The sequence below is a fragment of the Symphodus melops genome (genome assembly GCF_947650265.1).
Source record: "Symphodus melops genome assembly, chromosome: 23".
Lineage (NCBI taxonomy): Eukaryota > Metazoa > Chordata > Actinopteri > Labriformes > Labridae > Symphodus > Symphodus melops.
The window spans coordinates 1,347,921-1,365,037 of NC_136713.1; the positions used below are offsets into that span (position 1 = coordinate 1,347,921).

At 41.1% G+C, this 17,117-nt stretch overlaps 2 protein-coding genes across 2 annotated transcripts in view; one reads left to right on the plus strand and one right to left on the minus strand.

Annotated features, from left to right (window-relative positions):
• Positions 1–17,117, minus strand: part of LOC306818684 (NLR family CARD domain-containing protein 3-like) — a 56,854-nt gene that overhangs the window by 23,960 nt on the left and 15,777 nt on the right. The window lies entirely within an intron of this gene.
• On the plus strand, positions 8,195–10,120 carry LOC306818954 (natterin-3-like). Its single transcript, XM_079336707.1, has 3 exons — positions 8,195–8,314; positions 8,514–8,604; positions 8,933–10,120. The coding sequence occupies exons 1-3, from the start codon at positions 8,303–8,305 to the stop codon at positions 10,015–10,017; spliced, it is 1,188 nt and encodes a 395-aa protein (XP_079192833.1). The 5' UTR covers positions 8,195–8,302; the 3' UTR covers positions 10,018–10,120.

Sequence of the window (17,117 nt, forward strand, 5' to 3'; positions counted from 1 at the left end):
AATCGGCCTAATTAGTATCTCCAAATCATCTTAATGATTACTGAAAAGACATTTATTACACCACCACCTAAAGTTCATGCCACACCAGCTGCCATAAATTACTAGCATTGGTAATGACCAACATGTTTTTTGTGTTTCTCCAATGGTGTCAAGTCCAAAGCTCTTTAACTGAAATTATATTTTAAGTAGTAGTAGTAGTAATTATATTTTATTTAAATGTCAAAATATAATTTGGCCTAACAATGTTATTCAGCGTTGTATATAGCTGTGCATGCATTTGACGCTGTTGACTGCATGAAGAAAAAGACTCCTGTTTCTAACAATGGCTTTATGTGCAAAATAGAGCATGACGTAATGGTAACAATGGAAGATTTGAAGAGTAATACAGAACATATCCATCTGTTATTAACTATAAAAAACGACAACAACAACCAGTGATCACTCTTTTGTATATAACACAGCATGTGAGCAGATCTTGGTGTTCTCTGATGCTGCTTTCACTACACTTCCCAGGTCATCATACATCTCCCAGACAGATGCAGCCCTCTTGCAATATGCCACATAATGTCCAAGAGCATCCTGGGTCAAGCCTCCCTGGAAAGCAATGACTGCCCTCAAAATAAGCGTCTTCCCTTGGAGCACCAGCCTGGAGGGAAATTCAGATAATGCAACTTCGCTCTGTGAGGCATTTGTCTGTGATGGAGTTCTGAAAGAATGGCTGCCAAGGTCAGTGTCAATCCACACAAGTTCTGCTAGACTGTAGCTGTGGGTCACCTTCCCTGAACACAGAACCTTTCCTGTCTTGCAGTCTTGCTTTTTTAATTCAGGAGGACACTGAGATGGGCTTTGGATTGGCCTTAGGCACGGAGAGTCAGGAAGGTTGAGTCCTTGTTCCACAGCCACCTCAAGATGAGACATGCCACACGTCTGCAGAACAGCAATGTGGGTAGACACAAGTGGAACTTCCCTAGTGACTTGCTTGCTTAGATCACAGTACTGTGAGGAACATTGTTTTGTGAAACAAACACTTGAAAGAGTCCTCATGGTTCTCTCAATTACAGCAGAGATGTGGCATTGTGCATCGATTTGGAGGGCACCAGATTTCAGGTGGACAGCTTTGAACATTCCCCTCAGCAGTTCTGCCCTCTGTGAGTATACCTGCTGGGTTACACCCTTTGTGACAATGGTTTTAACCAGCTCGAGGAACTTTTTGTCATATTCCTGGCGAATTACAATGTTTTCAAAAGAACAGCTGTCACAAAAAGAGCAACATGAACTCTGAAGAACTGCATCAAATGCACAAGTGTTAAGCACTGACACTCTTGATTTGCCAAGTTTAACAGGCTGTTGTTTGTTTCCGTTTTTTAACGGCTGCACTTTGACTTTTTTCCGGTCCACAGATGGGTCTGTGTGCAGCCATTCAGGACAAGGAGCAAGATAGGAACTCATCTTCCTTTTTTTTGGGTGGAACTGCTAGGCCTCTCCAGTTTTCAACAGCATCCTCATCTGTTTGAACAATGTTTGCAGCAGCAGCAGCAGCAGACTCCTCACAAGCATGAACATCCTTTTATCTTTCATCTTTTACACTGTTGGCAGTAGTGGAGACAGGGTCAGGTCCTGTGACAGTAATTAAATCAACTGCATTCTCCTGTTTTGCAGAGCAAATCTGCATGTTTCCTTCGATGAAGGAAAGATGACGAGCCACGAATCGATCCACCCGAATAGGCAGGTTTTCATGCTTGAAAAGTCCATGTTTAATGTTTTTGAATGCTGCTTCAACAGCAGCTGAGCTTGCAGTGATGCTGGTGCTTCGGAAAAGAGGGACCATTATTCCCGTCCAGAGTGGTAAGTAACTTCCGAGTCTTATTATGTGGGGAATAATCTCAGGGAGGAAGTGGATGTTATCTCTGTCTCCATCAGCCTTGGCAAGTGACCTGCTCTCCTCACATATTTCAGTTACCCACTGTCGGGCGGTTGTCTGGATATGACCAAATGCATCCACTGGTTCCTGTCCCTCAACTGTTTCATCTGGAATGATGACAACCTCCTCTGCAATTTGAGCTTTCAGGTATTTCTTGCACCTTTCTGATGGGAGAGGAGCCCCTGAACTGTCATTGCCCTCTGCTTCGCTGAGTGCCACAGTAGTGATGGCATGTATGAGGTTTTTTACATGTTCAACAGATTGTGACTTGACAAGCTGTGCTATTGATCTCACAAAGAAATCTTTAACACGATGTGTTTTCTTTTTCAGGCAGTCCCACTGGCAGATCATCCTAATGCAGTGTGCCACATCAACCCTGACAAAACAAGGGGGCAGTTTTGCAGATGGGTTCCCAAGCAATGCATTAAAGCATTCATTGATGTAGGCCTTGAGGTCAGGGGGAGGGGTAAAAGCCTTGACCAGAGTTCCAAGAATGGCCAGAGAAAAATCACTCACAACTTCTTTTGGAACAGGTGCACCTGCGCGAATCCATTCTGTCAGCCACTGTGTGATAGCGTTCACATCATGTTTCTCTGACAACATTTGCACCACTGGGACACTAGAGCTGTTATGCCCTGTGAGAACACCCTGATATGACCGGAGGAGCCATTTGGTCTCACCAGTTTTTTGACTACTGAGCCAGTTGCATCAAAACACACTGTGTCATAAGATTTATTTAATAAGGTCTTGTACACATGCATTTGTGTTTGACTCCAGTTGTGACAGAAAAACTTGTCCAGTCCAATGTCTTTAATGCTGCTACCGTGAGGTGCACTGTACTTCAGTAGCTGCAATGACAAAATGGGATCTTTGTCACCTAATTCCACATAATTTTTTTCTTGTTTTGCTTTGCGCAGGGTGGCCAAATTTGGTAGATGACTCGGCTCAGGATCTCCAAACTCCATCAACTTCTCTGCCTGCGATGCACGCCACACATGGGGTTCCATTCTGCCCTCACACAGTTCTTTGGCTATCTGTACACGCAACTGTCCAGACATGAAGCGCTTTGAACCGCCAGTGTGCAGGGAGTCATCATTGTTTGTGATGCAACAGTTAAGCACCATCGGGCTGTTAATTGCAGGCTCTCTGTCACAACTCATGTCAAGAAGACCAGAACACTCCTTACAGTGGCCTCTGATTTCAATATAAGTACTTGTGACGGATGGATAAACCTTGGCTCTGTGCAAGTACTTTTCACTGCCTTCCAGATCTGCTCATTTATAACATAAGTCCAGGTGCCAGGTTTCAAAATTGTATATTCTCTTTTTTCGTTTTGAGAATGCTTGTCCTTGTATTCTGCCTTTTCAGGAATAAATTCCTTCCACTTGTCAAAAGGAACTTGAAGCTGAAAATCCTTATCATTTTTAGGTTCGGGGACAAGGGAACCTGATTCAGTGTCAGTGTCATCATTAGTTTCAGGATGACTGAATCCTAAAGCTGTCCAGATTTTGTGTTTGTTTGCCTTGACAAAGGCGTACAGGGCCTTTGCAGAGGTCTTGTTTCCCAGTTGGTCACTCACATCTGTCCATACTCTGGCATTTGCCAGTCAAATGCATAGGAAATTGATCTAGCTAATGGGTTATTTTAGTGAAAATGTATTTAGTTTCCTAATTCCTTTGTTTATGATGCAGATTTTCCTCTTCAATTTTGTCTTTATTGTAGTGTAAATTGTGTATGCCACATCTAACACAATAATATATCATTTTAGCAAGCATAAAGATTCCTAGTCATTGAGGACAGTATTTCTGCATTACCAATATTCTGTGAGCAATGTCTTTCACTCTACATTGTATGGTATTGTTTAAACATTTCACTTACATTGGGCAGAAATCTTGTTTTGCAGACGAATTATAATTCTGTGCTCTGAAAGTGCATGGGAAGGTAGATTTTTGCGCCCTTTTTTCATTCAAAGGTGTGCTTAACTTGTTTGAGCGCACCATAATGGCAAATATATGTAGAGCATGATGCTCCTTTAAAAAAAAAAAAAGTACACATCTAGATGGAACAACATCTTTTTATTGGAATTTCAGACATGTTTTGGACAGGAAGGCAATACAAGGAAGATGCATCAAGAAGTTATGATCACGTAAAGCCATCACGGGTGCGATTCGATTAATGTAGTAAAAAAACAATGTACGATCCAGTCCTGAATGGATTCAAAAAAGAAAACCAAAGTGAAGCATGACAGTGAGTTACCAGCGTCGCTTGATAATAAAACTCTGAATATCAATAAAAGCACTTTTGAGCGAATATGTTTACGGCACTTAAACCAATTGAAAATATACGAGACCATTTCCGGGGAATCCCCGGAGGGAGGGGTGACGTCATCGCCCGACAATAAGACTTAAAATATCTATAAAACCAAAACAGCACAAAGGAAAATATTTACAGCACAAACGAAGCACAAACAAACGCGACCATTCTGGGTCGATTCGGAGCAGATGGGGGGCTGAGTGACCTCAGGATGACCTATATAATAATAGTTAATAACTCAAAAACAGAAACAGCACAAACGAAACTTTTTACAGCACAAACCAGCACAAACAAATGCGACTATGATCCCGAAGTTTTGCGTGGGGTGGGGGGCCAACTTCACGCAGGTGAAAAAACGTACTATCAACCTTTTCATTGGCAAAGCAACCACAGTCAAACTTTTCATTGGAAAAGCAATCACACTCAACCTTTTCATTGGCAAAGCAACCACACTCAACCTTTTCATTGGCAAAGCAATCACACTCAACCTTTTCATTGGAAAAGAAATCAGACTCAGACTGTGAATCTTACCCCCGGGTCAAGAATGTAACAGAAGTTATTCTGTTCTTCGTGATCCTCACACCTTCACTGCACCGACTAATGCTTTTTGTGACATGTACACTGATCTCGATCATGTAAAAAAAAAAAAAATGGTCTCAACCTCTTTGTTAACCCTTCTGTCTGTATTACTCGTCAAGACCCCAAAGGCACATATTTGGGTACCACTGCAGGATGTAATATCCCTCTTAATGACTCCTGCTCTTTCTTTCTTCCTTCTATGATAAATTTGCTGTTTATTGGAATTGTGCTACTGATTTTGTTTTTTTTCTTGTTGTGTTATTCCTGCACCAGAGCTCGGGTTCAGCACCTAGAGAATCAAACTGTTCAATATCAACTCCTTTCCATGACTTCCCCTGTTATTAAGAATTGTGAGAGTCCAGCAGCAACAGTGATGATGAAGAAGACTATAATCCGTAAATATTGATATGCTGTACCTTTATGAAGTTTTGACTTGAAGTGGTTACACATTGTCATTGTAATTACGGATGTTTGGTTTGCTGTGACTGCACTCACATTTAAGAAAATCAAGTATCATACGGTGTGATTAAGATGTAATCAAAAGGAGGAATGTTATGGAAAATTTTACTCCATGTGTACTACGAAGGTCTCATAGAATCTGTCATATGAAATGTATCTGAAATGTCTTAGAATACTACATGCACAGCATATTGGGTGTTTTGTTTCCCATCATTTTGTTCCCTTTATTCTGTTTCTCACACTCTGTACATGTGGGAAGACTCACCCAGGCTCTTTCTCACTGGACTCCATCTCCTTCTCAGCCTTGGGAGATGGTAAATAGTCATGTAGTCTCTTTTCTCACACTAGGGGATAGATTGTGCCCTGCCAGGTGGGCAGTGTCTCTATGTGGCGTGATCTGTGTAATGTGATGGAAATATAAAAGTGTTCATGTTTGCCTTTTCTCGGGGCCTCTTTCTCTCCTCACCGTGTAAGAGAGGGGTCTTCCAACGCTTATCTTGCCTTCGAATAAATGTTCACTGAGACCAGATCGATCTTGGGGTTCCTTTTTAAATAGATCTTCTCACTCTTTATTTTCACTCTTTGGTACTGGGAAAAATTCCACAACAGTACGACGGGGACGGAGCTACTGAATGTGCGGCCACTCGCATCGGCGCACAGGTGAGAACATGACCTGCCTTTATATAGATATAGATTATGTTTGTATCAGAGATTTGTGGTGTTCATCAGAAAGACATCAGACTCTTGAAATAGATAAACTACCAATAAAAAAATACAAGGTAATGACCTACTTTCTGTTTCCTTTTGATTCAAAGTACAAATGTGCAGCTCGTCTGACCTGACAGACCGGTACGCCTTGAATTCAACAAACGAGATCACAGCAGACCCCTTGTACCCCCCTCCAGTCTGAGTATGAAGTCCTGACATCAGGGTGCAGGTACAGATGGATGAGGCTTCACATCCTTTGTAGCACACAGAATCCAGCTGCTGATCTGATCCTGCAGGAGGAAGTCAACACTCCATACTGGCTGGAACCATGTTCATTAAAAACATCAAGCTCAGAGATAAGACGCTTCAATCAGTAGATCTCTAATAAAGGACGTGACGGCTGTGAGTGTGCATCAGCGGGTCAGAGATCACGGTCAGCGTACAGAAGCTGCACAGTTTGATTCTTCTTCTGATGTTATAAAATGGTCAACATCACCACACCAAATCCAAGGCAGACTGTCATCTTTGTGCGACTGGGTTGCGAGATATCATGTGAAATGTCTCCAGAGACATTGTTGCCTGAAAGATTGGCCTTCCACTCTCTTCATTCCATAGACTTGCAGTTGCTTCTCCCTTTGACCTGTACACTCCAGCTGATACCAGAATTCTTATGTAAGCATGCAAGTCAGTCTGATCCATGGCTTCCATTTCTCTTCAAACACCTGCCTCCCCTCCAAGTTGTTCATGTCCACTAATCCTCTCTATTGGAGGGGATATGAAGAGCTGAAATGCTGATTGAATATCATCAACATGTGTGACAGCAAATATTGTAGGACCTGGAGTCATTTTGATGACAGTCTGCCTTGGATTTGGTGTGGTGATGTTGACCATTTTATATTACCGTCTTTAGATGCCCATGTCTCCTCTGTGGATGATGATTGCTGCATTCCCTGGTTTTCCTCTGATGGAGCGAAAACAGCAGACTCGTCCTCTGAATCCTCCTCATCATAGGAACATTGACAGTCTGGACCGTCAATAACATTGTCCTCAGTTTCTGAAATATCATCTGTCTCTGAAATGTCTTCCTCTGCATCACTATCCCCGTTCAAAATCTGTGATAAAGCTTCTTCAGCTGTATACCTCTATGGAGCTCATTTTTGGTGTCTTTGTCAAAGAGTTGACATGAGGAAAGTGACAAGGACAAGTGTGAGACAGGAGTCCTACTCACACCTGGCTCTGAATGGCTATAAATAAAAGTAATTGGGCAATCAAAAATAAAGTACATCAAAGAGACATACTCATATTAAAGTGTCCGGGTCAAAATGACCCACAACATCATCTTTGTATATAAACTCTGAACAGAAAAGTCAGTACACATCAAAGAGTCCAGATGTCACACACAAGTTCATGACCCCAGGTGAGGAAAAGTCACAAACTTTCATGAAGAAAAAGAAACGATAACTAGTAATTTCTCCTTTTTTCTGGGAGCTCCTGAGCTCTCTTAGGTTCCTCAGGACTGTTGGTGAGGATGGCCTCAAGCAACACAAAAACTGAAATGGGTCAAATTTCCCTTAACATAATACAAGGATTGAAATACTACATTTCCAGCGAAAACCTATTACTTATTCATACGCAAACAAGCCTCACACCAGGAATGTGTGATGACTTTGTACTGTTGACTTCTGTAAGCAGAGGGAGGAGGAGGAAGTTGAGAAAGCAAATAAAATGACCCTGCCTTGGAGCCGTCATTAAAAATCTGCTGAGCAATTTAGAAACTGAAAGAGATTAAGGTCTGATCTAAGGTCACTGTTTGAGTCATGCCAAGAGTAACTATATTTAGGATTGGCTCAACAACTTTGTGCGTCACTCAGCTTCTTCATATAAACTGAATGTGAGCAGAGCTGCATCAAATGATGAACACAGAGATGGTGAGTACTTTTTCTTGTTTCCTCAAGATAATTAAGTGTTGGTTGGATTATAGAAACTATAAATCTGTATCTCAAGGGAGTACGGGGGCAGACAACTGCTTGGGGCCCCAGACAGGTAGGGGGGCCCCTTTCCTCGCTATGCATCACCTGCATGAGAGGAATTATCTGTGCACAGGAGAGAAAACAGGAGAAGGAAACAGCATCAGGACCATGGCAGACATGAGGTAAATAAAGATGGCAGGACCTTCCAGATGTGCCAGAGGCCCCAACAGTCTCTAGAATCTCCTCTGAGCTGAACCGAGCGGTGAAGCTTTCCTTTCTACTGCTTGCATGTAAAGTTTTAAAAGTTGGATTTTGATGCCGTCTGTTTCTCTGTGACAAACTTGAACCATAAATGATGTTAAAGGTGAGGATGTTCAATGTGGCAGAAAGGAGAGAAGACGCAGCTCTGTGGGACTCCAGTATTTAAACAAGTGAAACGATGATTGATCCTTTGAAGAGGTCAAACTTGTCTGTGTTAAAAACAGTGTCGTGCCAGAGTCACGTTCATGTGACGTAAACCTTCTGCTTACTAACCAGGACTCTGGTGTTTGTCTCCTCTCCAGATGAAGTCGGTCGTGTTGTTGCTGTCGGCTCTGGCGGCTCTGTCTTCAGCCGGTTCTCTCGACGTCAGGAGCAGCACAGAGTGGACAACAGGTAAACGTTAAGGAGAATCACAGTCAGCTGATTCTCTCGGCCAGGTAGATTTAACACACGAGGAATTTAACTCTGTGCTCTCGCTTTACAAAGTAAACATTAAATAATAACAGTTAGCTAAAATATAAACAGGTAATTATAAGACTAATATATACAATACTAAATTTAAGATAATAGTGCAGGGGTCTTTATAAGATAGGAAAGCAGGAAGTGCTGAGAGGAGAGAGAGTGGGTCGAGGTCAGATTGGAAAGTAACTTCTCACTCTTTGTTTCTTCGTGTACTAAAGTAAAGTGCTGCTTCATTTTCTCTCTCCTGTCTCCTTCATAGAGTCAGATCTAAATGGCAGTCTGAACATCACTGTGAACCCATCATTGGGAATGAATCCTCATTTTCTGCCTGTGAATCAGTTCAGACAGAAGAGGGAGGTTCAATCCTCCCCCGGCCTGTCGGAGGGAGAATCTTTCCTGAAATGGGTGACCTGGAAAAACTCTCTACCAAACAATGCAGTTTCCATTTATAATTATGATGTTGGTCGTACTGATTACGTCTGCAAATACAAGTGTCACGTTGGTTTTTATACCCCCACTAAGGGTTCTTTCTGTTACTATGCAGACGCAAAGAAAGAACATACTGGTTTCCCGTTTGAGATCCTGGTGAACAAAAACAACTTTGAGATCCTGGAGTGGAAGGATGGTTCAGGTGGTTCAGTGCCCAAAAACTCAGTGAGAACCTGCCCTGCAGAGAACATATTTGTAGGCAAGAACAAATATGGACTTGGTAAGGTTAATACAAACAAGAAGCTCTTCTACTTGGCTTGGAAGGGTTCTGAGCGTACGTTCAAGGACAACCAGGTCCTGACCGTGAGTGAGAATATAGTCAGCCAGCAGATTGACAATGTCAGATACATCACTAGTCGATCAGAAATGACCAAATATCCCCCAGAGATCATCCGTGAGTCTATAATCAAGAACCTTCAATGCCACCCAGTGGAGAGAACAGACACTCTCTCAAAGACGTACCAGGTGGCTCAAAAATGGGACTTTGGTTTTTCTATCACAGCCGGGGTTAAGACAAGCTTCACAGTCGGTATCCCCTTCATTGCTGACGGAAAGATTGAAGTCGGCCTTGAAACAACATTCCAGCTCACTGAGGAAAGCACGGTGACAGAAACGGTCCCTGATAGTGTTTCTGTGCAGCTCACAGTCCCTCCTAACAAATCCTGCTCTCTTAATATGATGCGATATAAGAACAAGCTCACCATCCCGTTCACTGCACGCCTCAGACGCACCTATGGAAACGGCGAGATCCACACCATGGTCTTCTCTGGGATGTACAAAAGTGTTCAGGGGGCTAAAATGGAGGTGGTGCTCGATAGATGTCAGCTAGTAGAGAACTCTCCTCCATGTGCATGAAATGTAAAGTCCACCATCATGTTTGAAAAATGATTTATGTTTTATTAACTTCCACTTTATAACAATATACATAAAGGCAGTCTGATGAACTGAACATGATTATAGATCTTGATGAATCATTTGAACTTGATTAAAGAATCACAGCATTTTAAAATCCACTCAGAGTTTTGTCTTTTGTTTGGATGTTGAAGAGTTTGACTAAAGGGTTTAAAGTGTAACATTTGCATTTCCCCTCAGATTTTATAAGGTACATATATATATATATATATATATATATATATATATATATATATATATATATATATATGATGTGATGTGAGCTCTCTGTTCATAGATAATTAAAATCAGTGTGGGTCCAGTAAACAAACAGATATTCTCGTAACCCTAACCCAGATATTCTTGTAAAGATGAACGGTGGATGTTTTGGCAGCAACATGTTGTCATTCTGAGATTTGTCTTTAGTTTGTGAGCCTCCTGTTGCAGCAAACTACCGATATATGTTTTCTAACCTTCACTTCATCCACATGCTCCTCCTTCTCCTCCTCCTTATAATCACATTTCTCTTCACACTGTCTTCAACTAACAAACTCAAACACAGAATGCACAGGTCTCTTTAACATTTCAGTCCTGTTAAGTTACTGCTAACAACTTGACAGAGCATTTCCTGTCATAGAAATCCTCTAACTGCCGGAACCAGCAGGATGCTTTTATTTTGAAACATACAGGCAAGCTGCTACATCCGGTTGCCGAATTAGCGTAGTTGAAAGGCAAGCTAAATAACAATACTTAATTAACACTAAACACTTTGGGCTCAATCACAACTGTCTAAACATGACGTAATAAGTGTATAAATCAGGGGTCGGCAACCTTTAACACCGAAAGAGCCATTTGATCCGGTTTCCACGGAAAAGAAAACACTGGGAGCCGCAAATACTTTTTGACATCAAAAATGAATTTATTTATGAACGCATTTATGAAATAGAAAAAATATTTAAAAAAACAACAACAACTTCCCTTTCATGCTTCGGGGTTCACCCCAGCCGTACACTTATTAGTGCTTTGACTACCCTTTTGAAGATGGGCTATCATCTTATCTAAAATGAAGATAACACCGTATATATTGCTTTTTTTTTTACCTTTACACTTTGTATAAACAACTAAAGTGTGTTGCTTATGAAATCTACGAAGTGCTACAGAGAAAATTCAATTTTATCTATGTAATGAACACATTTTGAACACTTGAAATAATAATACAATGTCTGAATGTCTTTCAAATAAATTAAAAAGATGAACTTAAATTATCCATGTAGCAAACAAAAGCAAAAAATGCCGTGAGCCGTCATCCTTTTATCGCCTTTGGGCTTTCAGAGCAAGTAGCAGAGCCTTGGCCTGAATTAAAAAAAATAAATTGGGGAAAAAAGCACTGTGTCACTAAACAATGAAAAATAAATATTTGCAAAATGCTGCTCATGAAAGTTTTCACCTCTCCCAAACATGCAGCAAAACGATTCAGCACCTCTCCTCTGGACAGCCACCGGACTCTGTTGTGCAGCAGGAGATCAGAGTATGTGCTGTCCACCTCATCCAGTAACGAACGGAACTGGCGGTGATTTAAACCTTTTGCCATTATTTTATTGACAATCCGAATGACAACATTCATGACCTCTGTGCATTCTGAAGGAAAAGTTTGCGCGCACAATGCCTCTTGGTGCAGGATGCAGTGAAAAGTGAGCAGCTTTCTATCCAGTGACTTCTGCAGCAAGGCCACAAAGCCCCTGTGCACTCCAGTCATACTCGGTGCCCCATCAGTAGCCACTGACACTAGGTGGGTTGTTTTTATTCCTTTGGCCCGTAAACAATCAAGCATAGCCTCACAGATGTCCTCTGATTTTCTGCACAATTTCATGCTTGTTTTTAAAGTCCGCGAATAGGTGTTCTGAAATCTTAAGGAATGATTGTTTCATATAGTCTCCATCTGTGAACGGTCTCCCATGCCTGACTGATTCCTGAGCGGCCACAAAACTTGCATATGTAGTTGAATTTGCAGACTTCACCCACTTCTTGAAGTGATTTTTCGTCAGATCAGCCTTCCGCATCAGTTCCGAAACAGCTTTTTTTCTCTCTTCTCCCTCTGGATATTTTTCAGCAAAGGCTCTGTGTGTATTGTTGAAATGTCTTGTGACATTTGACCGTTTATTGTTAGACAGTTTTTCTCCACAAATTAGGCATACTGGTAGGCCACTCTCATCAGAGGTAAATACAAATGAATCTGCCCAGGCATCATTGAATGTTCTATTTTCTTCAGATATTTTTCTTTACTTACATTACACTTTACACTTTACTTACACTTTCAACCCCAGCAAGGCAAGTATGGAGAACATACTTGCCTTGCTGGGGTTGAAAGTTGCGACAAATGGACCGTCGTTTTGGCGGGTATACCGGCTTTCGCGAGTATGACGTTTATTTTGAGCGACGAAAAACAAAAACATATATTTATTCTAATATGTCAAGATCACAATAATCTTCCAATTTAGAACTAAAATATTAAAGAACACAAATAAAATACACTTCAATTAAATACTTAGTTTTTTTTAGTAATTTATTTCCCCAAGCCACTCAGAGCCGCAGTATAAGGATGAAAGAGCTGCATGCGGCTCCGGAGCCGCGGGTTGCCAACCCCTGGTATAAATGAACATGCCTTTAACTCAACATGACGCATCTCACGCTGACGCGCAGAGTCACGTGAGCAGAGGGACGTAAATTAGCGTGCACGCTATCAGCTGTCATTAACGTGTCTGATCATAGCGCGAGCACGCGGGCTCCGACTTTCATTCATATCAACCAAACAACATCCATATGAGGAAACAATATGACAAATATGCAAGAGATGAATACTCACACTTTAATTTGGGCACAAACAGCTTCTATTAAGTTATCACGTGACAACTGAAGCTCACTCGTCAGCTTGAATTTCCCTCGTGATCAATAAAGTATCTATCAATCGATCTGTTGATACTGCGTGCCACTCATTAGAATATCAGGACTGATCACATGGGCAGGCTCACTTCTCGCGATATCAGTCAATAACATGTCCGTGACTTTGGGCCTTTTCTAAAGACACACACACACACACACACACACACACACGAATGTAAGCTGTGACGTCATTAGAAACTGTCTGTGTTCAGTTGACAGGAGAAGAAAGAGAAGAAAAAACAGGCTGTGAGGGGCAGAGAGGAAGGGACAGAGAAGGAGCGGAGTCCGTGCAGATAGCATGAAATAGATCAGACACAACTTTAATGTTCTTCTTCAAATCGATGTGAAAGTTATCCAAAAGGAGGGTAAAGATTTTTGGTTGCAGCAGGATTAAGGAGGACCACTTTTCAGTGGTTTTATGACCGCTCTCCGGTTGTTGTTGTTTTCTGTGGTTGATTCCAACCACAAAGCAAAGCGGCCATCACAGCAGCTGCAAGGTGGAGGATCCAGTCTGCACCTGTTTCTCCAGTGGGACTCCAGATCAGACATGAACCACATCAAGATATATGGACCCCAGACTATCTAAGTGACTCACTAAACAGAAAACACTTTGACTGAAACTAAACTATTGACTTGAAACGTTTGATGCCTCTCTACACCTGAAGAGGATTATATAAAGACTAAAGAGGAGAAATGATTTCACCTTGTTGCCACATACAACAGTGTTTGTTTTCCTCAGCATGCTCCTCTGAACCCAGCTGTAGATGTTGCTGTAGTCCTGCTTTAATATGCATTTAAAACATGTCACACTAAGTCGTGGTTACAAGTATATCACAGTGAAATACAAACCTGCTGTGTTGTCTTTGTTGTCATCATTTACAGGTCCTGTTGAGAATTTGTTCAGTGTGAGATGATGAGTGTGATGTTTCTTCAACCTGGAGGAAATGAAGAAGAAAGTGAAAGACTCAGATCCAGCACATTAAAATGAGTGGAAACTACAGCGCTCAATAAATAAAAGAGGCCATCAGCCTGTTTCCTCTTCTCTTGTTGAATACTTTTATACCACTGTTATTTCTGTTTGATTGTTTCCATTAAATGAACATGTGTTTGTTTCTGCAGGTAAAAAAAGAAACAGTGAGAATAAAAAGCAGACACATTCTCTGCTGCCCTCTGCTGGAGACAATGCAGTAAAACAGGTGATCTTATGCACACACTCTGGGACTGTTGTTTCAAAACACTGGAAAAATATTAAAGAGGAGAAAATTATGAAAAGTGAAATTCCATGAAAGGTTCAGTTCAACCTACTTGGTGTTATACCGGACGATATTTTCACTGCTGACAGAAGATATATTGTGAATATTTTATTATCGGTCGCCAAGAAAAATAAAACAGCAACATGGAAGAATGTTAAACCAGCGAATGTGGCTGAATGGAAGCAAAGATTGAGACAAGTTTATCTCATGGAAAAAATGACAGCATCATTACAGATGAAAAGGGAGCGTTTTGATTGGAGGTGGAGCACAGTCGGAAAACACCTGACAAAGTGAAAAACTTTCTCTCTCTCTCCCATGAATTGAACCTTTCAGGGGTTGACTGGGGAGCTGTTCTTCTTCACAGCATCAGTCCAGGAGATCCATTCTAGACACGTGTGACCCGTGTGTACGTTCTGCGTCGTGTTCTGCTGTTTCAGCAATGTCTCAGGAGACAGCTTGTAGTTCTTGTATTCTGTATTCAACAGATAAAAGTACAATCAACAGGTCGTGTGTGGAGTCAAGCATCTCCCCTCTGAGCAAACTGTCAACGGCTCTGTGTTTACAATCATACATTACACATTCATTCATAATAAGTTCAAATAGAGATACATGTACATTAAATACAACATCATACACATATTTAGAAAACTAACTTCAATATATTATTTACGAAAACAGCAGATTAATAATATGAAGCCAGAAAACCAGTTCCTTTTGATATCTACACAGAAAAATTAATCACAGCTGCTCTACATCAATCAATTAACAACTGACATATATTAAGACTCAAAAACACCTCTCCATACCAGATAAAAGTATAATCAATCAGCCGCTAACATTTGCTACCAAACTAATGAACAACATTATATATGATATTTGTCACGGATCAGAGGAAGAGACCCAAACGCACGACTCCAGGGCGAAAGGCAGTTTCAAAAATCCATTTTAACTGTACGCAGGGTTCGGTACACGGGAGTCAAACACTAACAGGTTCAGATTCCAAAAGTCAAGACAGAAAAATGCTGGAACGCAGACACTGGGAACAAGACGACATAGAGACAAAAATACAAGACGAACTGGCACAGAATGAGGGGAAGGCAGACATTATATACTGAACAGGGGGAAGAGTTAACAAGACACAGGTGAGACACATCAGGTCATCAGACAGGAGGGAAACAAGGAACAAAGAGCACAAGACCAGAAACTGAGGACAAGAACAAGTAAAACACAACACTGACAACACCAAAACCAGATATATAAAATAAAACAGGAAACACCAAAGACTAACGTAAATACCAGACTATGAAATATTAAAGCACACAAGAGAAACACTGACAACAAGACAAAGACTAAATATAAAAATCAGAAACACTTGGACGCAGGGAAACACTTTGAAAACATGACAACTAAAGACAAGACAGGACATCAAGATCATGACAATATTGAAAACTTTACAAAACTGATACAGGATCAATCGAATATGATCAGAAACAGAAGACCACCGTTTGATTACATCTAAACAATAAAAATGAGTTTATTGACGGAGCGTGAGTCATCATTGACCGACCTCTGATCAAACATCTGTGTCATTTAAGTATGTTGCAAAAAGAGTCGCCCTTTCCACATGTACCTGTGTATGTGAAATCAGTGAACTAACACAGCTGGGTCTCTACTCGGGCTGTAACGCTACACAAACATTTGGGTTGGGTACGGTTCTCAGTCCTTGAAAGACAAAGAAAGAGACACATACTCTGTGTATTCTTCAGTTCATTCAGTTTTATTATCACCATACTATCATCATAATATTCACCCAACATTTCATTGAACATATCGATGAGAATAAACTCCAGGCAGTATTGTTGAGTCTTGATGCGGTAAAAGCCTTCGATCGGCTCAACTGGGACTTTCTTTAAAGAGTAGGAGAACATTTTGGATTTCAGCAGACCTTCATTCAGACTATTCAAGCACTTCAGAAGTGCAAGAATCAAAGTGAACGGAGCCATATCAAAGAAATGTCAGTTAGACAGAGGGGATGCCCAATAAGCCCCTTACTGTCAGCCATCTTTATTGAAGCTTTAAGCCAAGCCACCACTCAAGACAATAATATTAAAGGTATAAAACATGAGCCAGGCACAAGAGGTGGATTTGCTGGATGGATTATATGTTAATAAAAGAAAGAGTCAAAACAAGTTGAACATTGTGGTTATATGATATATGGTAAAAGAAACAGAGCGAGATAAAAAAACAATAAATTCAAGCATTTCTTACTTCTTTCCCGTCTTTAAACAACACAAATAAAATACTTGAGAGTGAACATCCTGAAAGTTTTGACTCATTTATATGAACTCCACTTTATTGAAGACACAAATACAGGAGGATGTAAGGAGATGGAATTCCAATATGAAGCTTGGAGTGGAGGATGGAGTCTGTGAGAATGAACATCTTGTCCAGAATCTTCTGTTTGTTTCAGACTCTTCCAATAGAAAGAAGAGAGAAACAGTTCAATGAGTGGGATAGACTAATATCACGGTACATATGGCGAGGGGAAAAGACCAAGGAGAAGATTTCAAACTCTTCAACTGCAGAAGAAGAAGGGCGCTCTAACACATTATGATATATCTGCACAGTGGAGAACCCTGGTTTGCTGGTGCAGATCTGATTATCAAGCCAGATGGAAAACTATTGAAGAGAAGTTGTCAGAGAGCGTCCCAATCCAGGCATGTTTAGGGGATCAAAGATTGGTTGAAAAGCTCCTGGATAAAGGGAATAGCTGGATGAATGGATCCCTGAAAACATGGTTCAGTATTATCAGCAGGACTGGCCTGTCTGATGAAATAAAGATACTGAGGTGGTGCTGGCATGACCCCGACT